Raw genomic sequence first — 24,723 nt, 5'->3', positions numbered from 1 at the left:
TTGTTTTAACTTTAAGATATTTTTAACCAGTACTCCATTCAAAGTATTACTTATAAAAAAATAACACATTGGAATGATTTATGAATGTAATAATCTGATTTACTGGTTCTTTAATTTTTCGGGGGACTTTCTTTTACTTGTTTCACTGAATGTTTTGTAGACTGCTTGTCCAGAAAAGTCACGAATTCTCAAATTTTTTCAAGACTCGAACCCCTAAAAAATCTTTAATATGTTCTCACAACCCCTAAAGCTCTAAAAATTAAAAATTAAGTTATATAATCAACTTTTATTAATAAGCATGACTGAAACATGGAAATAAGAAAATGTTACCAAAATTAATATTTGCATAAATATTTCAAACAATATTAATCACTCTTTATCTGTTTCTGTTTATTAGATAACAGTTTTTATAATTGTTGCATTTTGTTAGTTGCAATTCGTATTTCTGCTTGTGCACACAACCTATTTCTGAATTTTGTTTTGATTCACAAAAAGGCACTAGACTCGCATAAGTCGCCACAAATGGAATGTGCACAGGTAGTATCTTTTCACTACGTTTTGGGAATATGCATAATATTCCCGAGCACCAATACTGTTCTAAAGTATTGCTTTAAAACTCTATTTCAAGAACACGATTTATGCGCAGTTTTAAAAGATCTTCCTTCAGCTCTTCATCATCCGACATATTATCAAAATTGAAAGAATATGGATTTATTATCTGTATTTCCGAAGTATTCAGCTCTACTCTTTTGAAATGCGCAAACATCTTGCTAATATTTCCAAATGATCCAAAATATCTTCGCATACACTTAGAATTACAGACTTATTGGAATTAACCATTTCTTCGAGTAATGGAAAGTTAAGTATAAAGATTCCTCTTCTGTCTCGTCGATACCAAAGTTGTAACTTTTGTTTGAAACCATTTATCTTCTCGCTTAGATGTCAATGTATTTACACTTTTCTGTTTGATAGATACATTCAGGTCATTCATGCAATTGAAAATATCACTCAAATAGGCTAACTTTTGATTGAATTCTTGTGATTTCATTTCTCCAATCGGATCATTGTCTAGTTCCTTTAGAAAAACGTTGACTTATCTTCGTACTTCTAAACAGCGCGGGAAAGCCATGTGACAGGCAGCAGACTCTATATGAAAAACTAAAGCCGAATGCATAGGGCCAAATTCTTCACAAATCAACTAAAAGAGCCAGTGGTTCAGAGTAAACCTAATTCAGCTTATGGTCTTGGCTGAAGTGTCAAGGATATTTTGCCTTTGGAGGTAATGTTTTTGATGCCAGAGTATATCGATGAAAAAAGTGGGTGTATTGTAAGTGCGGACTTTATTTCACCAGCGCAAAAAATCCTAATTTATTTCCTAACGTAGAACGGGCGCCGTCAGTACACAGAACCAAAAATTTGGATATTTAAGTCATACTTGGGAAAGACTTCCTTCACATACTGGAAGACGTCTTTTCTTTTTATATTTCCTTTCATATCTTCACAGAACAGGAAATCTTTTATGGCGACATCATGGACATACCTCATCAATGCAATGAGTTGACTGCAATTTGCAATACCAATTCCTTCCATCTGGAGAGATATTATTAAGGGTATATAGCACTAATATTACCGGTAACTTGATCCAACCCCAGGTCACTGATTTGTCTTTAAATAACATTATTTGATAACGGTATTAATTGAAGCTTGCTCGAGGCATCTTTCCTCGGAAGGACTGTTGCCATTTCTAGATATAGGCAATTATGTAGAGCTTCTTGCATTTGGTAGTTTTATAGGCCACATGGTTTGAAGCCATGAACAGTGTTTTTCTATTGGTATAAAACCTAATCTTGGAAGAGTTGCTCAAGAGTCAAATCGGATTCTTTTAGCTTTCCATGATTCAACATCATGGACTGCAAAATCTGCACCATCGTACAGATCGTTGAAATCTTCCACAGTTTACGCGACTTCAGATCTGCGTTTTAAAATACAATGCCACGAAGCAATCACTGGGGTTTTTGCACATCATCAGTTGTTCCGGTGCAAATGAAATTAAAGTTCTCATAATCATAATTCCACTTTCTTTTCTTTGACATCAGGAACATTAATAATAGTTTTAAAAATGTGGCTCAAGTTGATTAGAAGAAATATAGAAATAGGTAACTAGCATAACATTAGTATACTCACTGTTTAAGAGAAATAAGAGAGAACTAATGTGATGTTGCAAGATGCGACTGACATAACCGTATGCGCAGCAAATTTGTATTCGGCGCATGTGCAAGCAATTAGTTTTGCACGAGATTCAGTCTAGTGCATGTAATTTGTACACAATTATTTAATTTATTTTAAACCCAAAAATGTAAATATTTCGCATCCTCTAACATGCTAATTTTCCCTTCCAAGGGGTGCGAGTATCCCTGTTTGAGAACCTCTGAGATAGGATGACGACAAATAACTTCCATCTAGAAAAGATTCCCAGTTACCACCTGATTCAGGAAAGCAGGTGGTAATGAATTGAAGCTTGATTTATTATTAACTATTTGCCTGAAGATTAGCTTATTTTGCTCTAACTCTCATCACTGTCATGTAAGTAACACGGGTTATATTTTACAAAGTATGTAATAATGTGCTTTTGTTGTAAATCTCACCAGCTTCTAGACTTTAAGTTCATATTTTAGTTGTTTATTCTATTTAAAGTTTTTTCAGGTAGTATGGTGGTAGTTCTACTGCTTAACGGGCCTGATTTAAGCCTTGTTTTAGATCTCAATGTTTCTTTAATTAAATAGCTCCACTAAGCTTCTAATGGCGGTTCAGGAAGTTCGACCAGCCATGTTTAACTCTCATCAGGTTTATTCTTATTTCCTGATATTACTGTTTATTCGACTTTACTTTGGTCATGAGTTCACACTTTTTTTATCTTCGATCATATTGAAATAATCTCTGACATAATTACCTTAACGGTGATGTTAATTTTCATTTCATCTGAGCTCTTTTTGTTCTGATTTAACTCAAATTGATTTAAAATATCATTTAAAAAATTGATTCACATGAAATGTTGCTGTTCTTGATCTGTTGATGTTCCCAGTTCAACCTAGTGTGAGGGAACAATAATTATTAATACATATAGTGAAATAAGTTTCAAATATATTAGTTGTAATAAATCCCTTTGTCTGATGTAACTATAATCCAGAGCAAATCACTTCTTCAAGTTATCCATGAATTCCATAATATATTCGTAAAGCGATGGTAAGCTAAGGAAATCAAATACCTTCTACTGAAACACGAATAATATTCTTATATATCTCTCAGTTATATGCATTAAGAAAACAATTTGCAACACTGAAGCAGTTCATTTTCCTCGATTAATGCTTCTTAAATGAAATTCTACACAGACTTAAATGTTCCATAAGAAATCACTGAGGTTTCATTGAGGGAACTGGATTAATAGGTCAATAATATATGCTAACTGTATTTCACGCCTGTTTAAGCTTCCCGAAATATGAATATAATGTCAAGGATTTCGCAAGGGGTACAAATAATTTAAAAGCTTTATAATTGGAGTACCTGGAAAATATGCTTCACTTAAAATTCCAGATAAAAATCGGCTTCTTTATTAAACGCAATGGTTTGAAACAGATGTTGACATCATGCATTGTAATTATTATTTTCTTTTATTTTCCATTATTACTGTATTATGATTTATCTGATAATCAGCAGTCTTAAAAGTTCTACTTGAAGAAACTTTAACCATGAGTGCAACTTATTTCTTTTAGGGTCGTACGACATGAATGCTTTGATCTTACGCTGGCACGATGAATGCGTCACATTTCTTGAAAGTGTGGAATTGCCAGAACATTTCTTAGATAAAGATGATGTCATCTGCAAATCTTTTAATTCATCCTATGAGACGTCAGGTAAAAGGAAATGTTTTAGGCATTTATTTACTGCTAAGAAAATATACGCTGCGTAGATTATTACAAGTATCAATTATAAATTCCAAGTCATTTCAGAAAATATTGGATAGAGAAAGTTGGAAAGCTTTATTGTAAATAATACTGAATATTTACCAAGCAGTGCTCTCATATGGGACAATTTGTAAGAACATTATCTTGTATCCTATTTTCCTACAAAAAAATTCACTTGTCCTAGTTAATACACACAGCTAGGACACAGAAAATAAAATGTAATATTGTAAACTTAAGATTTTAGAATAAAATGCTGAACTAGAAAAGAAATTATAGTATGTCATTTGAATAGTGCATTTTTATGCGGTCTCTATGAAGCATATGTTATGCGAATCAGTGTCAAAATGCTTTTACTTAATTTAATTAATCAAAAGATTTTGTGATTTTGTGCATGTATCTTATGGCTTTTTTTTCATTGTTTAAACCAGTATAAATTTTGATGAGTAATTTTATGTTATATGCAATGTTGTTCTTTCAAATCGAACAAATGAGATTAGAAGACTGAGGTACCGATTTTTCGGGAGGGTAGAGCAGCGCCGCAAGATACATCTGTGTGAGAGGATTTAAATCGTTGATTTCCAGAATAGTAGGCTAGAAGAAGGAATTCCAATTTCGTCCTTTCTCTTTTCATCCTGTGGGCAAAATCCTGCCGTTTCATCTGCTAACCCTCCTCTCATAACTAAACCTATCGATGAAAGCTTTCCGGTTTCATCCGTTACTCTTCTCCATCCTCCTCATTAGTACTCCTACCAGTTGGAAAGCTGAATTTTCTCCTATTCATGCCCTGTTCAACCGTCGTTGTTTAGACAGTCGTTTTGCTGAGACAGGAAATATTATGTAATAAATGCAAATTGGCTTGCTGTGGCGTAGCTAGGATTCCAGCGCCCAGGGACAACTGAAAAATTTGCGCCCCTTTCTGTGTGCCATGAATGGAAAACATTTCATTAAAACATTTCGTAGCATCAATTTGGCCCCGCCTGAATGCTGCGCCCGGGGACAGATGTCCCCCCTTGCCCACCCTAGCTACGCCACTGTTGGCTTGTTACAATTAATAATCTGATCAGTATAACAACTGATGTGAAGTAACTTCAAAACGATGTACAGGAGGGAAATTCTAGTCTGTTTTTTTTTCCGTCATGTATAATTATTCTGAATTCGTCTCTTGATATTTTCATTTAACTAGGTTTAAAATATGACCATGAGTTTAATGAAACCTTTATTTATTGAAACTATACGTAGACATCTAGCTGTAATAATATTCGAAGATAAATTATACCCTTTAAAAGTTACAATAAAGCTGGATTTGCCAAAAAGCTCCCTGAAAGAGAACTTTATTAACCGTTTTTCAAGATGATATATTTCAAGAAGGAAACTATACCTGCATTCTTGACATAGCTGAGATTAAGATAGAGAAATATATAACGAAATTAAAAAAGAAAAGAGTTCGTGATGAACTTTCTTCCAAGTCAGCAAATTTATACTGATACCAGCTATCACCAGCAGGAGATTCGGGACTTCGGATTTCGTAACAGAAAACCCTAAATTAGAATATGTGAAATCTTCTATGGGAAAACACCGACGTAATAAATTAAGTTAATTTTTCATAGCTTGGTGCGAGATAATTTCTTTTTGTCAGAAAAATTCAGTCAGCGTCTTAGTTATTGATGATACCATATCTGAAAGAATATAATGAAGAATATTATTTATATTTATTTTACTGTGCACAGAGGATTTTCTATTATTAATATTATTCTGTGTATACATAAACTGGTTTTAATACATTTGATGTAACATTTGAAAAAACATATTCTATCTTGAAGGGAATGAATTAATTCTACTATTATGCTACACATTTAAACTATTTTAACTAAGAATATGTTCTAGCATACTCCAAAAACAGAAAATTGTATGACAGTAGTTAATAAAGAAGAATTTATGGCTTCAGGTTAATTCATCCGATAGGAAATTGAGGATCCTCTTTTTTACCTTTAATTCTGCAGGCAATAGTCATTGAAATATCCGGATTCTTAGCACTTCCTAAACAGAAAAAATAACAAAGTTGTTCAATAACAAAGAAACAAAAAAAAAAGATACGATAATAATAATAATAAATAAATAAATAAAATAATATATAAAACCTGCATCTATAACTCCTCTTTTAAGGCGACGAAATCTGCCTCAGTTGCATTCTTGTCTTCGGGAAACTTAAGTATATGCTGAATCATTAAAAATCTGTCATATATCTCTGTAAAACTATAAAATACTTTGTATACTTTTGTTCATGATGAAATATCTATCATGTTATTAGCTTTTAAAGTTTACTAACTACACATTTAATAGACTTCTAAGAAAATGTTTTAACTAATATATATTTATAATTAAATGAGTCGTAAGATTCAAAGGTAGTCATTTTTAAATTGTAAGTATATATAATATTGCATAAACCTATCATTCTTTAATAGAATTACGCATAATAATAAAAAAAAATTACTAATGCTTCAAATTCTAATTTTTTAATAATTTATTTTCCATTCGTTGTATGTTTGCTGAACGCACATGGATATATATCAGTTATGTAGAATGAAAACTGCAGAGAAGGCAGTTAAATTTATATAACAGCTGATTATGAAAAAAATTAGAGTTACATTGCACTTAAATCTCTGTTAGCATGAACAGACTTTTTAAGTGATATAAAATTAAATTTAATTAATTATCTATCAGGAAATAATTATAGGGAAACCCTTTATTGGCGACATCTGTAAGAGATCGTCTTCTGGAAAAACCTATATTTTTGAGAATAAAAATAAAATTGCAACAAACATCACCTTTCTAAAACCGCCACATGCACAGAACTTCAAAACCGTCTTAAAACCATGGGGTGGACGCGATTAAAGAAGTCGCACTGTATTTTTCATAAAGCATGTGCATTAATCTTAACTACACGTTTCTTACATTTTTATTTGCTTTCAAAGCAATGAAACCGTGGTTCTGTTGCTTTACACATATGTCAGTTTAAGAGAATGGACTCTATGTACATAACCAAAATGTAACTAGACGCAGGTGCACAACTTTTGAACATGCCTAAAATTCATTATTTTGCTCAGAATAATCTATATACAGAAAATATTTAATAAATGCTAGAAATTAAAAGCTGAGTCAGGTCAAAGTAAGAAGGATAATCTAGTTTAAGCAATTTAAACTGACAAAACATGCATTCTCTTTATCTCAAAGTGACTTTTAAAAAAGCGGATGAAACAGGAAAGACGGTGAGGGTGAGGGTGAGGGTGGAAATCGGTGAGGGTGGGGGGAAACGGAAGAAACAGCACTATTTTGAGCTAGGGATGAAACAGAAAAAAAAGAAACGGCACTAAGCAGACTCGCAGAAATAGATCCATAATCAAGATACAAACAATCCTATACTAGACATTTTCCTATAGAATTCTGTCAAAAATTAGATTTTAGAGTGAAAAAACTTCTAAATTTGATCAGCTTATAGAGACATTAGGTATATTTTTGGAAGCAGGGAAGATGAAAAATGAGCAATCGCCTTCGCCCGGAATCGAACCACGGACCTCTGGAATACCGGCCCAGCGTGCAGAACCACAACACCACGAAGTCAGGCTAGGAACGCGGCAGAAATACCTTATAAGCTGAAGGAGAGAATGACAAATGCATGTATAGGTAAAAGTGGGAAATAGACCAGAATTTCACTATTAGTCGTAAACGTATAGTAAACCTAACAAATTGTGCAGCTCCGCCCCAATTTTAAGGAAGAGCATTCGGGGGGGGCGGCAAAGGATTTCCCATCCGACTTCCCTATCACCAACGTCTCGAGAGCATTTTTGGCTCGCCATATATTTTGAGTGCCCCTTTGCCACTATATAGACACTATAGTTTTACAAATATTCATGCCTTCTCAGGAATTCAAACCCAGGCCCATCGGACCGCCAGTCAACATTATTAACCATTATAGGAGTTGGAAAGGCTCACAAAACTACAGACTCACAAACTACAGACGTTTGTGAAAATATGGGCAGCGTCATGGGTTTCAAACTCATCGTTAAAGAAACACTAAACTTCAAAGTTTTTATCTAAAGAAATTCACTTTTTATCCGTACCTTAAAGTCAGAATTTCGCTTTCTTTTTCCATGCGGAGGAAAGTGATTTATGTCATGAAATATTTCAGAACTTCATTGACAGCCAGTTCTGTTTATTACTATATACAAGTTAATAAGTTTTCGATGAATGTAACTTGAAAAATAAACTACGAATTTCCTAGGAATTGAACCACGAATCTTCCGTATGCTACCTGGATGTCAATATGCGATTGCATGAGAAAAACGTCACCATTCATTTTGCCTGATGCAAATGGTGACAAGGAAGAGAGACATTCGTTCGACCAAATTTAGATAATGATAAGTTATCATTCATTATATTTTAATTCAAATCTGTATGTATTATTATATTTTCGAAGTGGGAAATTTGAAAATTTAAGTAACTTGTTATCAGGAATCGAACTGCAGGTCTTCCATTTGCTAACTGAATATGATAATCATTACATCTTAAAAGCACATTTGAATACAACTTTATAAGGTATTTCTCTTGCCTTCTTAAAGAGCCTTCGGGGTGTAGTGGTCTGCACGCTCAGCGCGTAATTGAGAGGTCCGCGGCTCGATTCCCGGCGAAGGCGTTGCTCATTTTTCACATCTCTTGCTTCCAAAATACCTAATGTCTCTACCGTAGTACCCGAACTAAAAGGGTGTTGGATGATGATTCTCCACACCCAGGATTTGTCGATTGGGTCTCCTAAAAACACCAGTCGCCCTCTAAAAGGGGAAGTACATAAGGTATTTCTCCCGCCTTCTTAGCGAGCCTTCGTGGCGTAGTGGCCTGCACGCTCAGCTCGTAATTTAGAGGTCCGCAGTTCGATTCCCGGCGAAGGCGTTGCATAATTTTCATCTTGCCTGCTTCCAAAAATTACCTAATGTCTTTACAACTTAAATGCCGAACTGTTTTTCCTTTGCAAAGATCTTCAAATATTATATGATAAAAATTTATTATTATTTGAACTATTAATCAGAACATCGAACATTTTTAGCCAAACTGCATCATGTGGAAAATTTACTGTATTCTGAAAGCCTACATTATTTGATTGATTTCTTAAGCTGGAGTTAAAAATCAGTTTTCTGGCTATCGTTTTGAAACACTCTGCGTATTGCATTAAGCTATTTGCTACCGTTTTGAAACATTCTACATGTTGTATTTAAGTTCCTCAGAAGACATTCTAAGAAGTGCTCTCGGTTTTTAGGTGATTTCAGCGGTCTGGTAGCTCATCTGCGCTTCAGAAGGGAAATTCCTTACTACCTGATGGAAGTGTACTTACCCATCAGCCTCCTGGTCATCGGATCGTGGCTGTCCTTCTGGTTGGATGTTTACGCTGTGCCAGCCAGGACGGCCTTAGGAATTACTACCATCCTAACAATCATAACAAGTTCCAGGGGGATCAAAGAATCTATACCCAGAGTGAGTATGGCAACAGCCTTCTAATCAACCCTTTCATCAAATTTTGAAAAACTTTATCCTCCTCCCGAGTTTATCCCTCCGAGTTAATTCTATTATTTACTTCATATTTTGTTAAACTTTAATATTTTTTTTATTAATAAACTTAACGGTCTGAAAGCGAGTACTGGTAACTATATTCGAAATAAAAAAAAAAGTACAGTTCTGTATGTCCCGTTCTGCGGGGCCGTTTGACGAAATTCAAATTGCGTTTTCCATGTCTCGAAAGCGCGACTTTAGATATGCATTACATTTATATATAGCATTGCTCTAATAATAGGTATTTTGACACAAAATCGAACTTTTTCTGAAATGGCATGCCAATGTTTTTCCAGATTCCAATTATACGACTCAAATTATGCCTCAATATTAAATTTGATAAAATTTGGTACGAAATTTAGGGAGAAATTCAAAAATTTACCTTAACGCTTTTTTTTTTTTTTTTTTTTTTTTTTTTTTTTTTTTCAGTTTGCGCCAAGAATAATTCACTTGGCGAACTTCTTAATATATGGCAATCTATTTTCCTTTCCCTTTTTACATTGTGCATTAGAGGGAAAAAAGTACTTTGTTGCTGCTTTCATAAAATTTCAAAGCAATGGCAACAATGTTCGAAATAAATAAAACATTTTTATCTCCAGCACTCGAGACTTTTGTGATCGGAAAAAGACACGATACTTATCTTTCAGTTTAAATTAACAAACTATGCTGTATAAAAGCAACGTGTTGCCGGAGCCTGAAATAAAATACTTTTATCTTCCACAGTGAGTTGCCATCCGACAGTGTGTTGCTTTAAAATCATAAGATGTCTAATTATAAATATTCAATATTTTTATGAAGTTACACTAGCTATGTTCATTAGAAGAATTATTTTCATTTTCATGATAACTGTCTTTGGCAAACGGCCCCGCGAGCGACTAGTACTTAAATAAATAATACAGAGAACATAAAAATATGTATAGCAACTTCTAATACTCCATCGGTAATTTTAAAGATATGCCGTTTTTAAATATTTTGTGGTTTCGAGGTTGAATTGAATTTTATGTGGCGCAGGTGTGAAGAACGATATGTTTAATAAATAATTAACATATAAAATTAATAATAAAAAGGAAAAAAATTTTTTGCTTGCCATCTTAGCAAGAAAACTCAATATTAATGTGATGAATTGAGAAAAGACTGAAAAAAAAAACATATAAGGATATGCCAACATTTAACTCTACTTTAGGAATTCAAAAATTCAAAAATTTTGCGATTTTGCTGATTGGCGTAAGTTTAAAAAAACGATGCTTAATAATAAAGCTGTAAAGACAGAAAAAAAAATGGGTTAACAGGAGTGAGTGCGAGAGCAGACAAGTAGACTGCGAGGTCAGCCATAGGGTAAAAAGCCTTAACAAACCTTTTTGGGCGACCGTTGAAATCTGAAAACTTTCAGATTTTTTTTTTTTTTTTTTTTTTTTTTTTTCTGTGTTTTTTTTTTTTATAATATCAGCAAATGTAAGTTCATTTTACTCTGCCCCTATAATCCCCGTGATATTTAGGTAACAGTACCCAACGGTCGTTTAACTGCAACAATACGTTACAATTCCCATGTGCAATAAATATGTAATGTTGTAGCTGCAAACTGTCATCGGTTTTAAGTGAAGTACCATTTCCGATTCTAAATTAAAAACTGTCATGGGTTTCAAGTACCACTTTCAGCTATCCAGTTTTACTCCAAATCCAATCAACTCTTTATATAAATGCAGAAAGCTTAAATACGGAAAACAGAAGTTTTTGGAAGCTGGATAAAATTAGCTTAGACGAGAAAATCCTCACATACGAACAACACACGGACAGACATACATCATTTTAGAAATCGAAAAAACGTGTCGTGGGAACGTTGATTCGTACGCATTCACTGAAAATATTTTCACTCTTACCTATATACAGTTTCGAGAGAGGGAAAAAAACAAGGCATTTTGTATTTTATGCCTAAACTTTTTTTTTTTTCTGCTCTGATTTTAAATCCAGTATAAAATATTAGTTCTGTGATCAGAAAGTATGAAATTCCATTCCCTTTGTTCATACTAAAGTTTCCTGTGTCTCACTATACCTATGCGTTTATTATATTTGTTATATTTTCGGATATATTTTCTGGGTGTCACTATATGGTCCCTTCCGACACAATCTGCTGAAAATCAGTGCTGAAACTCAAGTGGCAAAGAAAATTGCATATTCAATACAGAGTTATGACACGAATGTTGCAGCGGTTCACTGAAACTATTGACATATCAAGAAGTTCTAAGCAAGGTTGCTTTTAAGGCAGTGGTTTTCAATCAGTTTTGCCCCAGGCACCCCTTACACCACTGCTAGAAGATCATTCTTGTCCTTTCCAAAATTCGAAAAATACACTATTAGACAAAAAAAAAAAAAAAAAAAAAAAAAAAAGACGCACCGCGACGTACAGAAAAGATATAAAGCAAATTGGACACAAATTGATATGCATACATCTTTCGACGGAAAATGCAAAATTTTACATTTTGGCTGCCAATGAATGAACGGTTGTCGCTACAGCGCATCTGATTTGTGCAACTGGCAGGATATTTAGGAGAAGAAATTACGATTCCAGGTCATAAATTCTTCACGAATTTCATTCCTTGTACTCTGGTAGACAGTAACTATGCCTCTCATACAGGGGCGCGAACGGTATGCGCAGATGTCAGAATTTGAGAGAGGTCGTGTAGTTGGGCTCAAAGAAGCCGGTTGGTCTTGTCGGCGAATAGCTCGACATTTGAGCAGGAGTGATGCCACTATTAGACGATGTTGGCAGAAATGGGTGAACCATGGCCGCACACAGCGTCAAGAAGGAAGCGGTCGGCCTAGAGAAACGACAGAACGTGAAGACCGCGCTATCATCAGAGCGGCACTCACAGCCCCAGATACATCATTATCATCGATTCGCTGTGCAACTAGTGCTTCAGTGACCGCAAGGACCATTCATAGACTGCTCACAGAAAGGGGGCTGAGGTCATGGTGCCCCTTGCGCCGACTACCATTGACCTCTGTACATCGTCAAGCCTGTTTGCAGTGGTGTCGGGCTCATTCGCACTGGAATGTCACTGACTGCAGTAGAATAGTCTTCAGTGATGAGTCCCGTGTTGAACTGAGCCCCGATGACCAGCGAAGGCGAGTCTGGAGACGCCCCGGACAGCGGTGGGATACCAACCTGACTGTCTTCCGGCAGACAAGCCGACAAGCAGGAGTGGTGGTCTGGGGTGCCATTTCATTTCATAGTAGGGCCCATTCGATTGTCATCCGTCTCAACCTTACAGCACAGCGGCACGTCAACGAAATTCTAAGGCTCGTTGTGTTGCCCTTCGTGTCACGCCCCCCTGGGTTTACATTTCAGCAAGATAATGCCCGCCTCCACACTGCACATGTTTCTACTGCTTGCTTTAGTGTTTTCCGAACATTACCTTGGCCAGCAAGGTAGCCGAATCTCTCGCCTATTGAGCACGTTTGGAGCATTATGGGCAGGGCCCTCCAACTAGCTCAAAATGTTGACCGATCTAACGCACCAGTTGGACAGAATTTGGCACGATATCCCTCAGGAGGACATCCGCAACCTCTATCAATCGATGCCAAGCCGAAAAACTGCTTGCATAAGGACCAGAGGTGGACAAACGCGTTACTGACTTTTTCACTTTGTGAAGCTCTATCTCTTTACAATTTTTCTCAAACTGTAATGATTTGTTTTTCTGTACATATACATCACTTCTACTGATTTTCGCCCCATTCGGATAACTCCTTCTTTGTCTAAGAGTGTATATACGCATTTATTTAGATTTAGAATATTTTAACGGCATAGCAGGAAGCAGCTGGAGTAAGGGCAACCACATTCCCCTCTTGAAACTATGAAATTTCCTCCAGAGGAGAATGCTTCTCTCGTTGGGAAATTCTGATCAAGATACCTAGACAACTTGATGCTTCTAAGCAGGTATTGAGGCACCTTTTTGTACATTCCTGAGTGAAGAGGATTTTGTATGCTTTTGTAAGATTTTCTTTGGAGAAATAATAAAAGGTAAAGGAAGAGACTATTATCTTGTGCTAGCACTCGAGCTATATGAGAAAACACAATTGCAAGGTTTAAGAAAAACGCATGTTAAAAGTAACATACAGAGTTATTCAGGCAGGGAAACGGCACATACAAATATGCATAACGTTATAGTTTCTTAGCAAGTGAGCTATGAAATTCTTTAGATTGCTGTGATCGCTATATATTTCGTATTTGTGAGTATTGGAAAAATTGTCGATTTCTAGATTTCAGTAGAATGTACTATTTCTGATGTATCAAGTTAAGTCAGAATAAGAGATAACTGCTTTTGTCTTAATTAACGAGGCAGCACAGATATACAGTAATGAGCAAATAACCTTTTTGGGGAAAGTGTCAAGAAAAATCAAATTGAGAGTTTAATGATGTTGATCCATTTGCCAAGACTTTGTGATTTCATTGTTTTAGCCAAGATGTAGTGCTTAATTTTTTCTTTCCAGATAGGTTTGATATTCAATTTGGATAGTAACAGTCAACATGAATCAACCTGGAGCGTCACAACTGTCTATCTATCCTATATATATATGTACAAGAAATTATCAGAGGTATTTAATTGATGCGTATAATATCTGTATACACTATCATAATAATAAATACTCGGAAACTCATCATGTTTTCGAGAAAAATGTGAATACAATATATTTTGAAAGCAAAAATGTAAATGCAGTACATTCTGAAGGCAAAATCATACATTCCCACATCAGATCCTTCAGAAGAGTATCTTAATTTTACTCACATTTCTACACTGTCTTTTTAATTTCATACAAATTGTACATGGACTACCACTTGCGTGACTTCTTTCAATTACGGTAAGTATATTTGTTGACCATCTTGATCATCGGAAGTGAACCGAAGCATAAGTGCCTGGGATTCACTTTATAGTCAATCTGCTGCTTCGCATTACTTTTCATCACCTATAAACGTTAACAAGATATGAATTGCAGACTTAAAAAATTAGGAATCGATAGGAAAATGAAGTTACTATCAAAGCCTGGTTATGACTATGTTTCATCATTACCACTCCTGCATACCCATATGTCGTCAATATATTCCATGTAAAGGGAATTTTTATATTCATGCACATAGAAGTCAGTTTTTCCAAATTTCAGTATTTCACCTGGTATAGGAAAATTTTCCATCTTTTATTTATTTACTGACTATAATTCTTGCTTTTATAAATTCTATCCTTACGAAAGTATAAACTAGAGAAAATAAAAGGAAAGAATACGCATGGCGAGATGATTTATACCCCCACCCATGTTTGTGAAAATCAGTGTCTCTAGAAGTGGAGTTCTCCATTGCCTCATAAATTGATGCTTCGCTGTCAAAGCATTTCTTGGACAAAAATGGCTCAAATAGTAATTTGGAGAAGTTAATAATCAGGAAAAAACTGTAATTTGAACGGAATAGGATATGATTTGGAGGGAAATATGAGAAACGTATGAATGATGAGACGCAAATCCTAAATTGTTCATTTTCTCTATAGTTTACGCTGCCATATGTGGTCGAGCATTATCCTGAAGAAATTGGACTCCATGCCGATTCACGAGTGCTGGTTACTTATAATCACAATTTTTTATACATTTCTCGTATATCTGTACAGTATCAAGCTGAATGTATCGTTTCACCGTGGAAAAGGAATGAATAGTGAATAAAAATGAGCAGAAGACCATCATACAGTAAACATGATTTTTCTCATAAAGCAAAAATGCAGTCAGTCCTTCCTGCAGGGTCTTTCACTCCCAGGCACTGGGACAAAAATATACAGCTGTTCATAAAATACCAACTTCTCACTCACAATCATAATTCATTACATGAACCTACTGTTCTTAAGACGAAACAGTACCTTTCCGAACGCCGTATTTTGTTTTCATCAATGAAGGATCGTTACCATCATCTAGAAAATCTCATGCATAGTTTCGTGAAATTATTTAAGGCATTCAGATCAATGGAGGTCACAGCGATCATTTTGTAGACTAGAGTCTCTTAAGTGAAATATTACAAGCAACAGCGAATAGGTTTCACATTAGTTTTTCATCTAACGAATGTTTTATTAATATTTTTACTGCAGCTGCTGCATAGATTTCTTGTTTGACCTCGCAAAGGTAGAGCAGACTTAGTTGACTTTGCTCCCTGATTGATTTGATGTTAATACTGTAAACGCCTCTTAATGTGTCCGCGCCTGTTTTGATAACATTAACCGAATAATAACGTTAAACAATAAGAAATAATATCCTTCATAATAACTATGGAATTTAACTAATTTCATATAAATATAACTAGAAACATATAAATAGGCACTTCTATAGCATCTTAATTACGGAAACGCAAACGTTTGTTTACGAACTGTTCATAATATCTTTAATGCAAGTTCTTTTATGAACGGTTCATACTGTTTTTGGAAATAATTTGATCTATGCTGAACGTCTAACCTAAATACTCGGAGATATTTTAAATCAGGCCAAAAAGCAATCTTAGTTTGGCTCATATGTTTTTAGGAAATGTTTTCCTTTCTTTTTTTTCCTCCCTGAAGAAGAGGAACGTGAGGAATGTGATTTCAAGAAAGCGATCAAATCGCCTTCAAAATCCATAAAGTTATTGAAAATCTAAGCCAAACTGAGGTTGCTTTTTGCCCAATTTTAAATGATTGACTAAAATTGAAACCAAGGAGTTTGACGACTTAATTTCGTTCTTAGTGACATTTTCTGTCATTTGGCAACTTTTAAAATGTATTTTAAGCTTATTTGGCTATTTCACTTCAGTACAAAAATTTTATTCTATAATATTTTCATTATATTAACCGAATTGTTGATCACAATAAGCGATGTATTTTCCATGTTTTCGTATATAAAAGGGCGAGACTTCGACAATTCGATAGCAGTATCCTAACGATAACATTAACTGCGATCACATTTTGTGACGTCTACTATAATATTCAATGTGTAATGCTCGTTGAACAAAACAAATACAACAGTTTCATGATGCATGTGTGACACTGTCATAGACATAAAAAATTTGCATAAACCTTACTTGCTTTTTTTTTTTCCGTGACAAGTAAACACTTAACATCATTTTACAACCATTTCTTTCATTTGCAACAACCCAGTACTTTGTCTGATGCTGCATCTAATGTGCATTAGCGGCTTGATATGCTGAAATGTTTATTGATACATCTTCATTTTGCATAGGTGTCTTACGTGAAGGCAGTGGATGTGTGGATCGAGACCTGTACGTGGTTGGTGTTCTGTGCCTTACTCGAGTTCCCGTTCGTCAACTTCATTGCTCGGAAGGGCAAAGAGAACGACGCTCTCGCCGCCAGCGCCGCCCAGAACAATTCCAGAATGGCCGCTTCGAATAAGTTATTTCAGGTTGGTTATGTTCTTTCTCTATTTGTAGCTCTCCAAATAAAGTATATTATTAATTACAACTTATTCTCTTATTTTATTTGCTAATTTGTACTGATGGGCTATTTAAATTCAGGGCTCAGACACCAAATTTTAATATAAATACTTGCAGTACTGGTTGTATCAATACCGATAACACAAAATAGACTAAAATAAAGCATAACTTATTGTACTACTTAGTCTTAAGTAAATCAAGTTTGATATAAATTGCTTATATTAATTTAATATATTGCTATAAAGCGGAAATTATTGATTATTATTTCAGACATATTAATTACTTAATAAGTTCTACAGAAATTATCTTCCATTCTGATTACTATAAATTGAATTCCCTGCTTCCTATTTCCAAAAGTGATTTGAGTCGTGAAGATTTTATAATTCTGGAACACAACCTTCGTACATATGAGCTACAAGTACGAATGGTGAATAATTAACCTGTGGAGAAAACAAAGAATTTGTTGCATATGCTCTCAATAAAAATCCACGTAAGGCAGATATCAAACATTTAGGTTCTAATTATCGGTGTCAAATCTCACTTTAATCACACAAACCTTTTTTCATTGCCTTACATTATAATAAACGATATTCTGTTGTGATGTTTGTTATTTACATTTACTTCCATTAACCGAATAAAATTAATACTAATGTATGTGTCTATTTATATTAAAACTCAGCTTACTTCTGGCAATATTTTCTTCTTCAATTTAAGATAAAAATCGAATTCTAACAGAGATGCCACCAGGGCTGAATTAACCGTTAAGTAATACAAGAACGCGCTTAGAGCATCAAGGAAAAGGGACACCACGAAATGGTCTTTAGGTATTCAGGAAAAAGGACCACCAAAAAATTCCTCTTTGCCGTTTTTACCCCGGAATGCATGATACAGCTAAATTAAAATCGAATAACAGAAAGAATAATTAAACAACTGGCGCAAATATATGTGGGAGCACCAAAATCTTTTAAGTACTTAGAGCCTCTAAAAGTCTTAATCCGGCTCCGGTTGCGACAGATGTTTAATCTCCTTCTCAGAACTTTAGTATGATGGTTATGCCATTAACAAAAAACTAAACCTTCCCTCCTTCATGTCAGCTCACTCTGTTTACGTTTAACAGTAAAAGTACTAGAATCTATCACCCCTTCTCTGACACACTCCGGGGCGCATATTTCACAAGTGCACGTCTGTGTAGCCACCGAGGGAGTGGCTTTTAGGATGGACCAATGGCCATCTAGTAATATTTTTCTCATGTCACATGACCTTTCGCGGTTTTAAGATTTAAGCAAGATGGCTGAAAATATTCTGCCACGCAGTTTTGCCTACAAAATAATTAAAGCATTGTCGATTTCTTCTGAAAATTTTCATTGCAAAGTTAGATCAAATATAAGCAATTGTGAAGATTTCACTACCTGGATGAAAGAATTTGAAATAAATACAAACATTTGTTGGATACTCCGCAAAAATATCCATGTGAAATATTACTTAATAAATGATAAATAAGATGAAGAAAGAAATATGTGATAAACATCTGAGCCTAGATGCTATCTTTACATAAAACTATGCATATGAGAAAAATATTTACACCAATTATATGTGTAAATAGGAGTCAGAACTTTTTTTTTTTCAGTCTATATGAAACGGGTGTTCTCTAATAATAGCCAATGCAGAATTTTATTCAAAGTAAACTTTATTAATTTGCATTCGTATACATTAAGTGTGTTAAATTTCACATTTAATAGCTGCTCACTCTTAAATGTCTGTCTACACAAGAAATACTCATCAAACAGAATAAATTAATTTTATTCACAACGAATACATTCAATTAATTCACATATAACTTTTAATGTTAAAAATGGGTATAATTAGATCATACACAATATGTATTCTGAATCTTACACTTTCAAAATCAAAAGAATGCAAGCACTGAAATAAGAAAACACTAGATTCATTGTAACACTTCCAATCCTTCTCAGCTCAATTAAAAAAAAACTATACACTTGAATTCTCTTAATTGACAGCGTTAGCAAATGCATAATATTCAAGGTAACTGAAGCTTGAGTCATTTTCTCGATGTAAAGAGTGATAATCTGCCGTGAACATCAATCCAAATGTTAATGCGTGATAAACAAAAGCGTGAAAGTGAAATGTTAGCGATTAATTAAACTCATAAAACGAAAGCACTACGAGATTTTCTACTATTACGCCATATATTCATAACTACGAAACAAATGCGAATTAAAAGATAAACAACATGCGCTTACATGGCATGAAGACTTAGCTTCACAAGAGAAATACAAGCTCATTGATCCATTTTCGAAACCTCTCCCTCAGTGGCTACGCTGATGTGCACTAGTGAAATATGCCTCCGGAGCTGCTAATATCATTGCATTCGGAATGTTTCGAATATTGCTTCAAGCCTTTTCGTCATTTTCGTTTAGTTCTTTGTCCTTAACTTCGCGTTTATGCATAGCTTTTTTTCTTTATTTATGAATTTTCTACGCCGATAAAAATTTTATAAGGAATGGAAACAAAAACGTATGGCTTTAAAAATTCCCCAAACGCTGAATATTAATAAAACTTGGCCTAACCTGTAATTCCAAGCTTCTGAAAAACTATATAGAACATCTTACGACCTCTAAATTGATATTGAAAAACATTACTTCATCATAACATGTAGCAAAGTTAACATTTTGAACTTGAGTCTATGGATCAAGCTATTAAACTATTTTCTTTTTTCAATTCATTCAAAACTCTAAATGAAAACAGGAACTGTGCAAATTTCCTTAAACTCTGGTGCAGCATTCATTTCAAGAAAATAGATGCATTTTTTCATGGCTATTGTTGCTTAAAAACATACAAGTTAAAAACATCACAAAAACTTGATCTAAATTGCAACTAGCTATAATGACCTTTCTAGCTAAACGTCATGAAACAAAATCCTGCCGAGGAAGACGAAAATGTTGACCACCATTTTAAATTATTAAAAAAGAAAAAAATAATAATACGTTAAGTACCCTTTCAAAACACGAAATTATTATACAAATAAAAATTGCTAATAGAAAGAAAATAATTGCGATACAAATAAGCCATGACGTAATAATTCATTATGCGTTTAATCCGCAGGTACTGAAAGAAACGAAAATGTTTCAATCAGAATCCCGTAGCTTGAGACTGATGAAGCGTTAAATGCATTTGTGAAATGCGCCAAAAATATAAAACCTATGCTATTGAAGAAATAATTATTTCATTTTTTTAATTAAGAAAGAAAGCGGATTCTCTGAAACAGTTCAGGAAGTTCATAAAAAGATTTCATAAGCTATAAATAATGATGATTTTACAATAAAAATGATTTAAAATAATTAAAATATGAATAAATTTAGATTCTTATAAGTATGATTCATGAAATATGTTTTTAAAATCCCTATATGCATTTTTTTTCCTCAATAGATTCAATAAAGTCCAATAATCCGACATTCCTGTATTCCCGAACATGCCGGATCATTAAAATTTTGCTATATATAAGAAAGGCAATGCGATATTGCAAGATGCAGAACTGCCGACTTGCATTTACCTTAAAATACTATACATAGCTGATTCTTTGACGAGCTAATGTAGCCTTCTTAATTAGCTTTTAATATTAAATTAACGTTTTTCAGTATTTTCTCTTCACTTTATGAATTCAAAAATGATTTCTTTATTTAAAAGGAGAAAACTGTCATAATTTCACTAATAACCCTAATACTTTATGTAATGTTTTTAACCATGAGTAGATTAAAGTGGGAGTTTTGATTTTTCTCTTGTAGGCAAAAGATAATGCTGTCAAAGCTAGTGCTGTATGGTTATTTCCAAAATTTCTTCAAAAAGCCCTTTCCAAATGCTAGGTACTAGAACATTACCTACAGAATATATGAGTGCATTCAAAAACGTAGTAAAATAATTCTTGGAAAAATAGGAATAAATCTTGAATAAATATGCAAATATGAACACAAGACTCTACGTTACAATACAAAAGGAACAAAGTAAAAAGCATTTACATTGATATGAAAATGTTTTCCGTGTCTAATATGGAGAATAGGTGAAGTTTCAACGGTCAGGTCGTATTCTGCCAATTTAAAAATTGCAGGAAATTCAGACTCCTAACATGGGTCAAGTAATAGTTATAATGTCATGTAAGCTCATGATTATTAAGATCCTTATGAATCTGGGCATTTCACGCATACCAAAGCACATTTGCTATACCGTCTATCCCAATCATTCTGTCTTTTTTGTCTCATGAACCTCTTTCGCTATTGACAGACACTCATTCGTCGCTTTTCCAAAACTCGAAAATCATACTACATCAGTTTAGACTTTTTAACGGCACAGCAGGAAAGAAGGTCGAATCAGGCTGACTGCATGCCTTCTCCCTTAAACTTTAAAATTCCTGCCTTGGGGGGGAATTTACCTCTGGTTGGGAACCCCTAGCAAAGAATCTCTAAGGAAATTCTAGGAATCTCCTTAGAGATTCTTTGCCCCTAGTCTGTATTCGGTGTGTGAACCCAAGTAGGGAAGTGTAAAACAGAGCAGGTATAATTTTCACATGAAAAATAATTTTTTTAAGTCGGCAACTTACAATTCCTGGCTGCCTTACAGTCCTGGCTATAAATTACGATAAAAATAACATTTTTGTAAAGCATGCTAATGGTAGTTTAGACGTTTCGAGAAGTTCAGTTACTTGTTTTACTTTAACGCGATAATGCTGCCATCTAGCAGCAGTCATCAAAATCACTGATCAACCTCACAATATTTTATTTTTCCTGAAATCTTTTACATTAAACAAACTCTTCAAAATATTTTACGCAAATTTAAATTATTTTCAATAATTTTTAAAAGACTGAAATTTTTAATTTAATAATACCAGAGGCCTGTGATGAAAAAAGCTTTTCTGAAACTTTTAGCCATTCATACTGGAAGTAGAAGCTGAATGCAAAAATGGTATTACATTTAATCATATCTCACTGCATCTTATGCACCTGAGATTTTAATATGCTTTTTTGCTATTTTTTTAGGTAGTTCGGCAACCTGCGGCTACTAACAAGGTATCAGCGGCAGTAACTAATGGCCCGCCTATTCGCCAGTTTGGCGACAGAGATAGATTCCAGAATGAAGATACTACTGTTTCTGAAGAATGCTGTAGTTTTTCCTCGAAACTCACTGAGCAGACTGCTAAATCTATAGATCGAGTCTGCAGATTTCTTTTTCCATGTGCTTTTGTAATATTCAATCTCATATACTGGTTTTCGTGGGCGCCTTGAACGTTGCCACTGTCAATGTTCGTGTAACTAACTGTCATGTTCATAAATCGATGGTGATACCTTTCTGAGAAAAAATAATTTATGAGTTTTTTAAGCTTTCATATTTATGTATTATTTTTACACAAATCTAAAGTGACATATGAAGGGGTACACCACACGAAGAGCGGAAAATGTTGATAAACTTCTGACTATTTTACAATTAAATATTATATTTTACTGTGTATATTTTATAATTACTATATATAGAGATATTTAAGTGAATGATAATCCAAGATTCATCTTCAATTTCTGACAGTTCTGAAATGTGTTATTGTTTCCAGTAAGTAATAAAGAAATAACTGATGTTAAAATTAAAGAACAAAACTATAGAAACAATTTTGTTTCCAATCAACAGTGCGTAATTTCTTTTATTTATTTCCTTCAGCTTAAAAATTCATTGCTTATTTATTATCAGGGTATAATTTAAAGAGATTTTATACGTACTTTACATAATACATTGCAATAAGTATTTTTATACCCAAAGTGAAGTAAGCAAAATTTAGTTCTATTATCAATCGCAATATTTCTAATTACAGTTTGGTATTCTATCATCTATACCCGAATTAAAGTCCAATGCTAATAATGAAATTTTTTAGTAAAGCAGAAATTGCACCATTATGTTCTCCTTTTTTTTTCCACTCTACTTGATTCGAAATAGGCGTTTTTAATGTTCTGTTTTTTTATGGCATTTTTAAGTTTAAATAAGAAATGAAGAGGTAAATGTCTTAAGTTTTAAAACTGGAATTTTTATGAGATTCAATTTTTTTCAACAATGAAGGTTTACTTTTAAGAGTTGTCAGCCATACGAATAACTTTTATTTAAGAAGAAAAATCAAATATTTCTGTATATTTTTCTGCACAAGTATATTTTAATTTTTTTTTTTTTTTTTTTTTTTTTTTTTTTTTAATTTATTGAATATTTCAGAAGTAGACATAAATATTTAGACCGTAAGCTAAAAATCACAGATTCCAAACTAATTTTCATTCAACGTCTTCCGTTCCAAAATGTTTGAGTAATAAAGTAAGGATACATACCGTTATATATACTCGAATGAAAAAGGACTTTAATTCTATATAGCATATGATTTTTGAGTAGTTTTAAAACCTAATAAATATAAGGATTTTGAAAGTCAAAATTATTTTTTAACTTAAGAAGGATGTGCCCCTTCATTCTTTTATAGATAAAATCAAATAGTGAATGTTCTAACCCGTGAAGCAGTAGGATTATACATTGTACTTTCATCTTGATTGCTATTTGTTGTATTTATCACTTCACATTGTATCTGTGTTATATATACTTTCCACTGCCAAAACTGGAATGTAGTTATCTTTGTGAGCAGTTTTTTTAAAGTCATTTAGTTCATAAAATCAAAGTCTTGTCGGTATGGATAAGAAGTTCGATTTGTATATTAAATAATTCGGTCCAGAAAGAACCTTACATGCCAGGAAATACTCATTTAGAGTCTCGAAAGATTCGCACAATTAAATCCGTCTTGAATATTTGCTCGTAAATACAAGGCTGTGATTTTAGAAATGACTCAAGTAAAGCACACTTTTAGATTGTTAGAGTTTGTCACATGACTCCCTTTATTAAAAATATACAATTCTTAAAATTTTATATGGTCCACACAATAAAATATATGCGAATCGGAGAAATACTTTTCAAAACCGAATTAATCATGGAAACAGTTCATCCTAATGTGACTGAAATTACATTATGGGTCGTTAATTAAATTTTCAGAGTTGTGCTGGCATATTACTGACAGTTGAGCATGTTAAAATTTCAAGCATACATTTCTAAAAGGTATGGTTTACGTGCGAGGAACATTAATACAGAAAAACGAGTTTCTAATTTGGGTTTTCCCAGAAGTGCTAAAAGACTCTTCCTGTCTAACGAATTTTTTCCTGGTTTAGAGTAAACAAATATCAACATGTGATAATGTAATACAATATCAAATTGTAATAAATTGGTACGTGATGCAAAATATTGAAGTCAATCTCTCTAATAGGAAGAATGGTGTATTTTTTTTTTTTAAATTTAATCCACTACTATAAGCTTGAAACAAAACTTTTCATATACGTTACTGTATTATTGTGTCAATATGAACAATAGTTAAATGTTATATTAGAAAATTATGAAATGCTGTTTTGTAATAAAATATTTTACAGAAAATTGAAATATGACTTTTTCTGTTCACCAGACTTTTTTCTACACTCAACACTTATGCTATATATGTGTTACGGTGAAACACCGAAATCTGGAGAATGTCGACTTTCACCGGTGAATGTCAACATTCACATAGTCTCTTGGTGTATGTCCGAAATATTTTCCAAATACTTTTATTTCTGACTTACACCGGTCAATGTCGACATTCACCATGTA

General features: G+C 33.7%; 1 protein-coding gene across 1 annotated transcript in view; it reads left to right on the top strand.

Moving 5' to 3' along the window:
- The window catches only part of LOC118199873 (glycine receptor subunit alpha-2-like), a 253,647-nt gene extending 229,145 nt beyond the window's left edge, over positions 1 to 24,502 (top strand). The window contains exons 6-9 of the mRNA XM_085823021.1: positions 3,771 to 3,911; positions 9,271 to 9,485; positions 16,797 to 16,976; positions 22,056 to 24,502. Coding sequence (XP_085679147.1) covers positions 3,771 to 3,911; positions 9,271 to 9,485; positions 16,797 to 16,976; positions 22,056 to 22,301 — 782 coding nt within the window. The 3' untranslated portion in view covers positions 22,302 to 24,502. The remainder of the gene's footprint in view (positions 1 to 3,770; positions 3,912 to 9,270; positions 9,486 to 16,796; positions 16,977 to 22,055) is intronic.
- Positions 24,503 to 24,723: the final 221 nt, after the last annotated feature.

This window comes from Stegodyphus dumicola, chromosome 8, assembly GCF_044657685.1.
Source record: "Stegodyphus dumicola isolate Sdum_Otavi_A_Nest chromosome 8, ASM4465768v1".
NCBI classification, from domain to species: domain Eukaryota; kingdom Metazoa; phylum Arthropoda; class Arachnida; order Araneae; family Eresidae; genus Stegodyphus; species Stegodyphus dumicola.
Note: the sequence above shows the minus strand (reverse complement) of the source record. Positions and strands in the feature narration are given on the sequence as shown.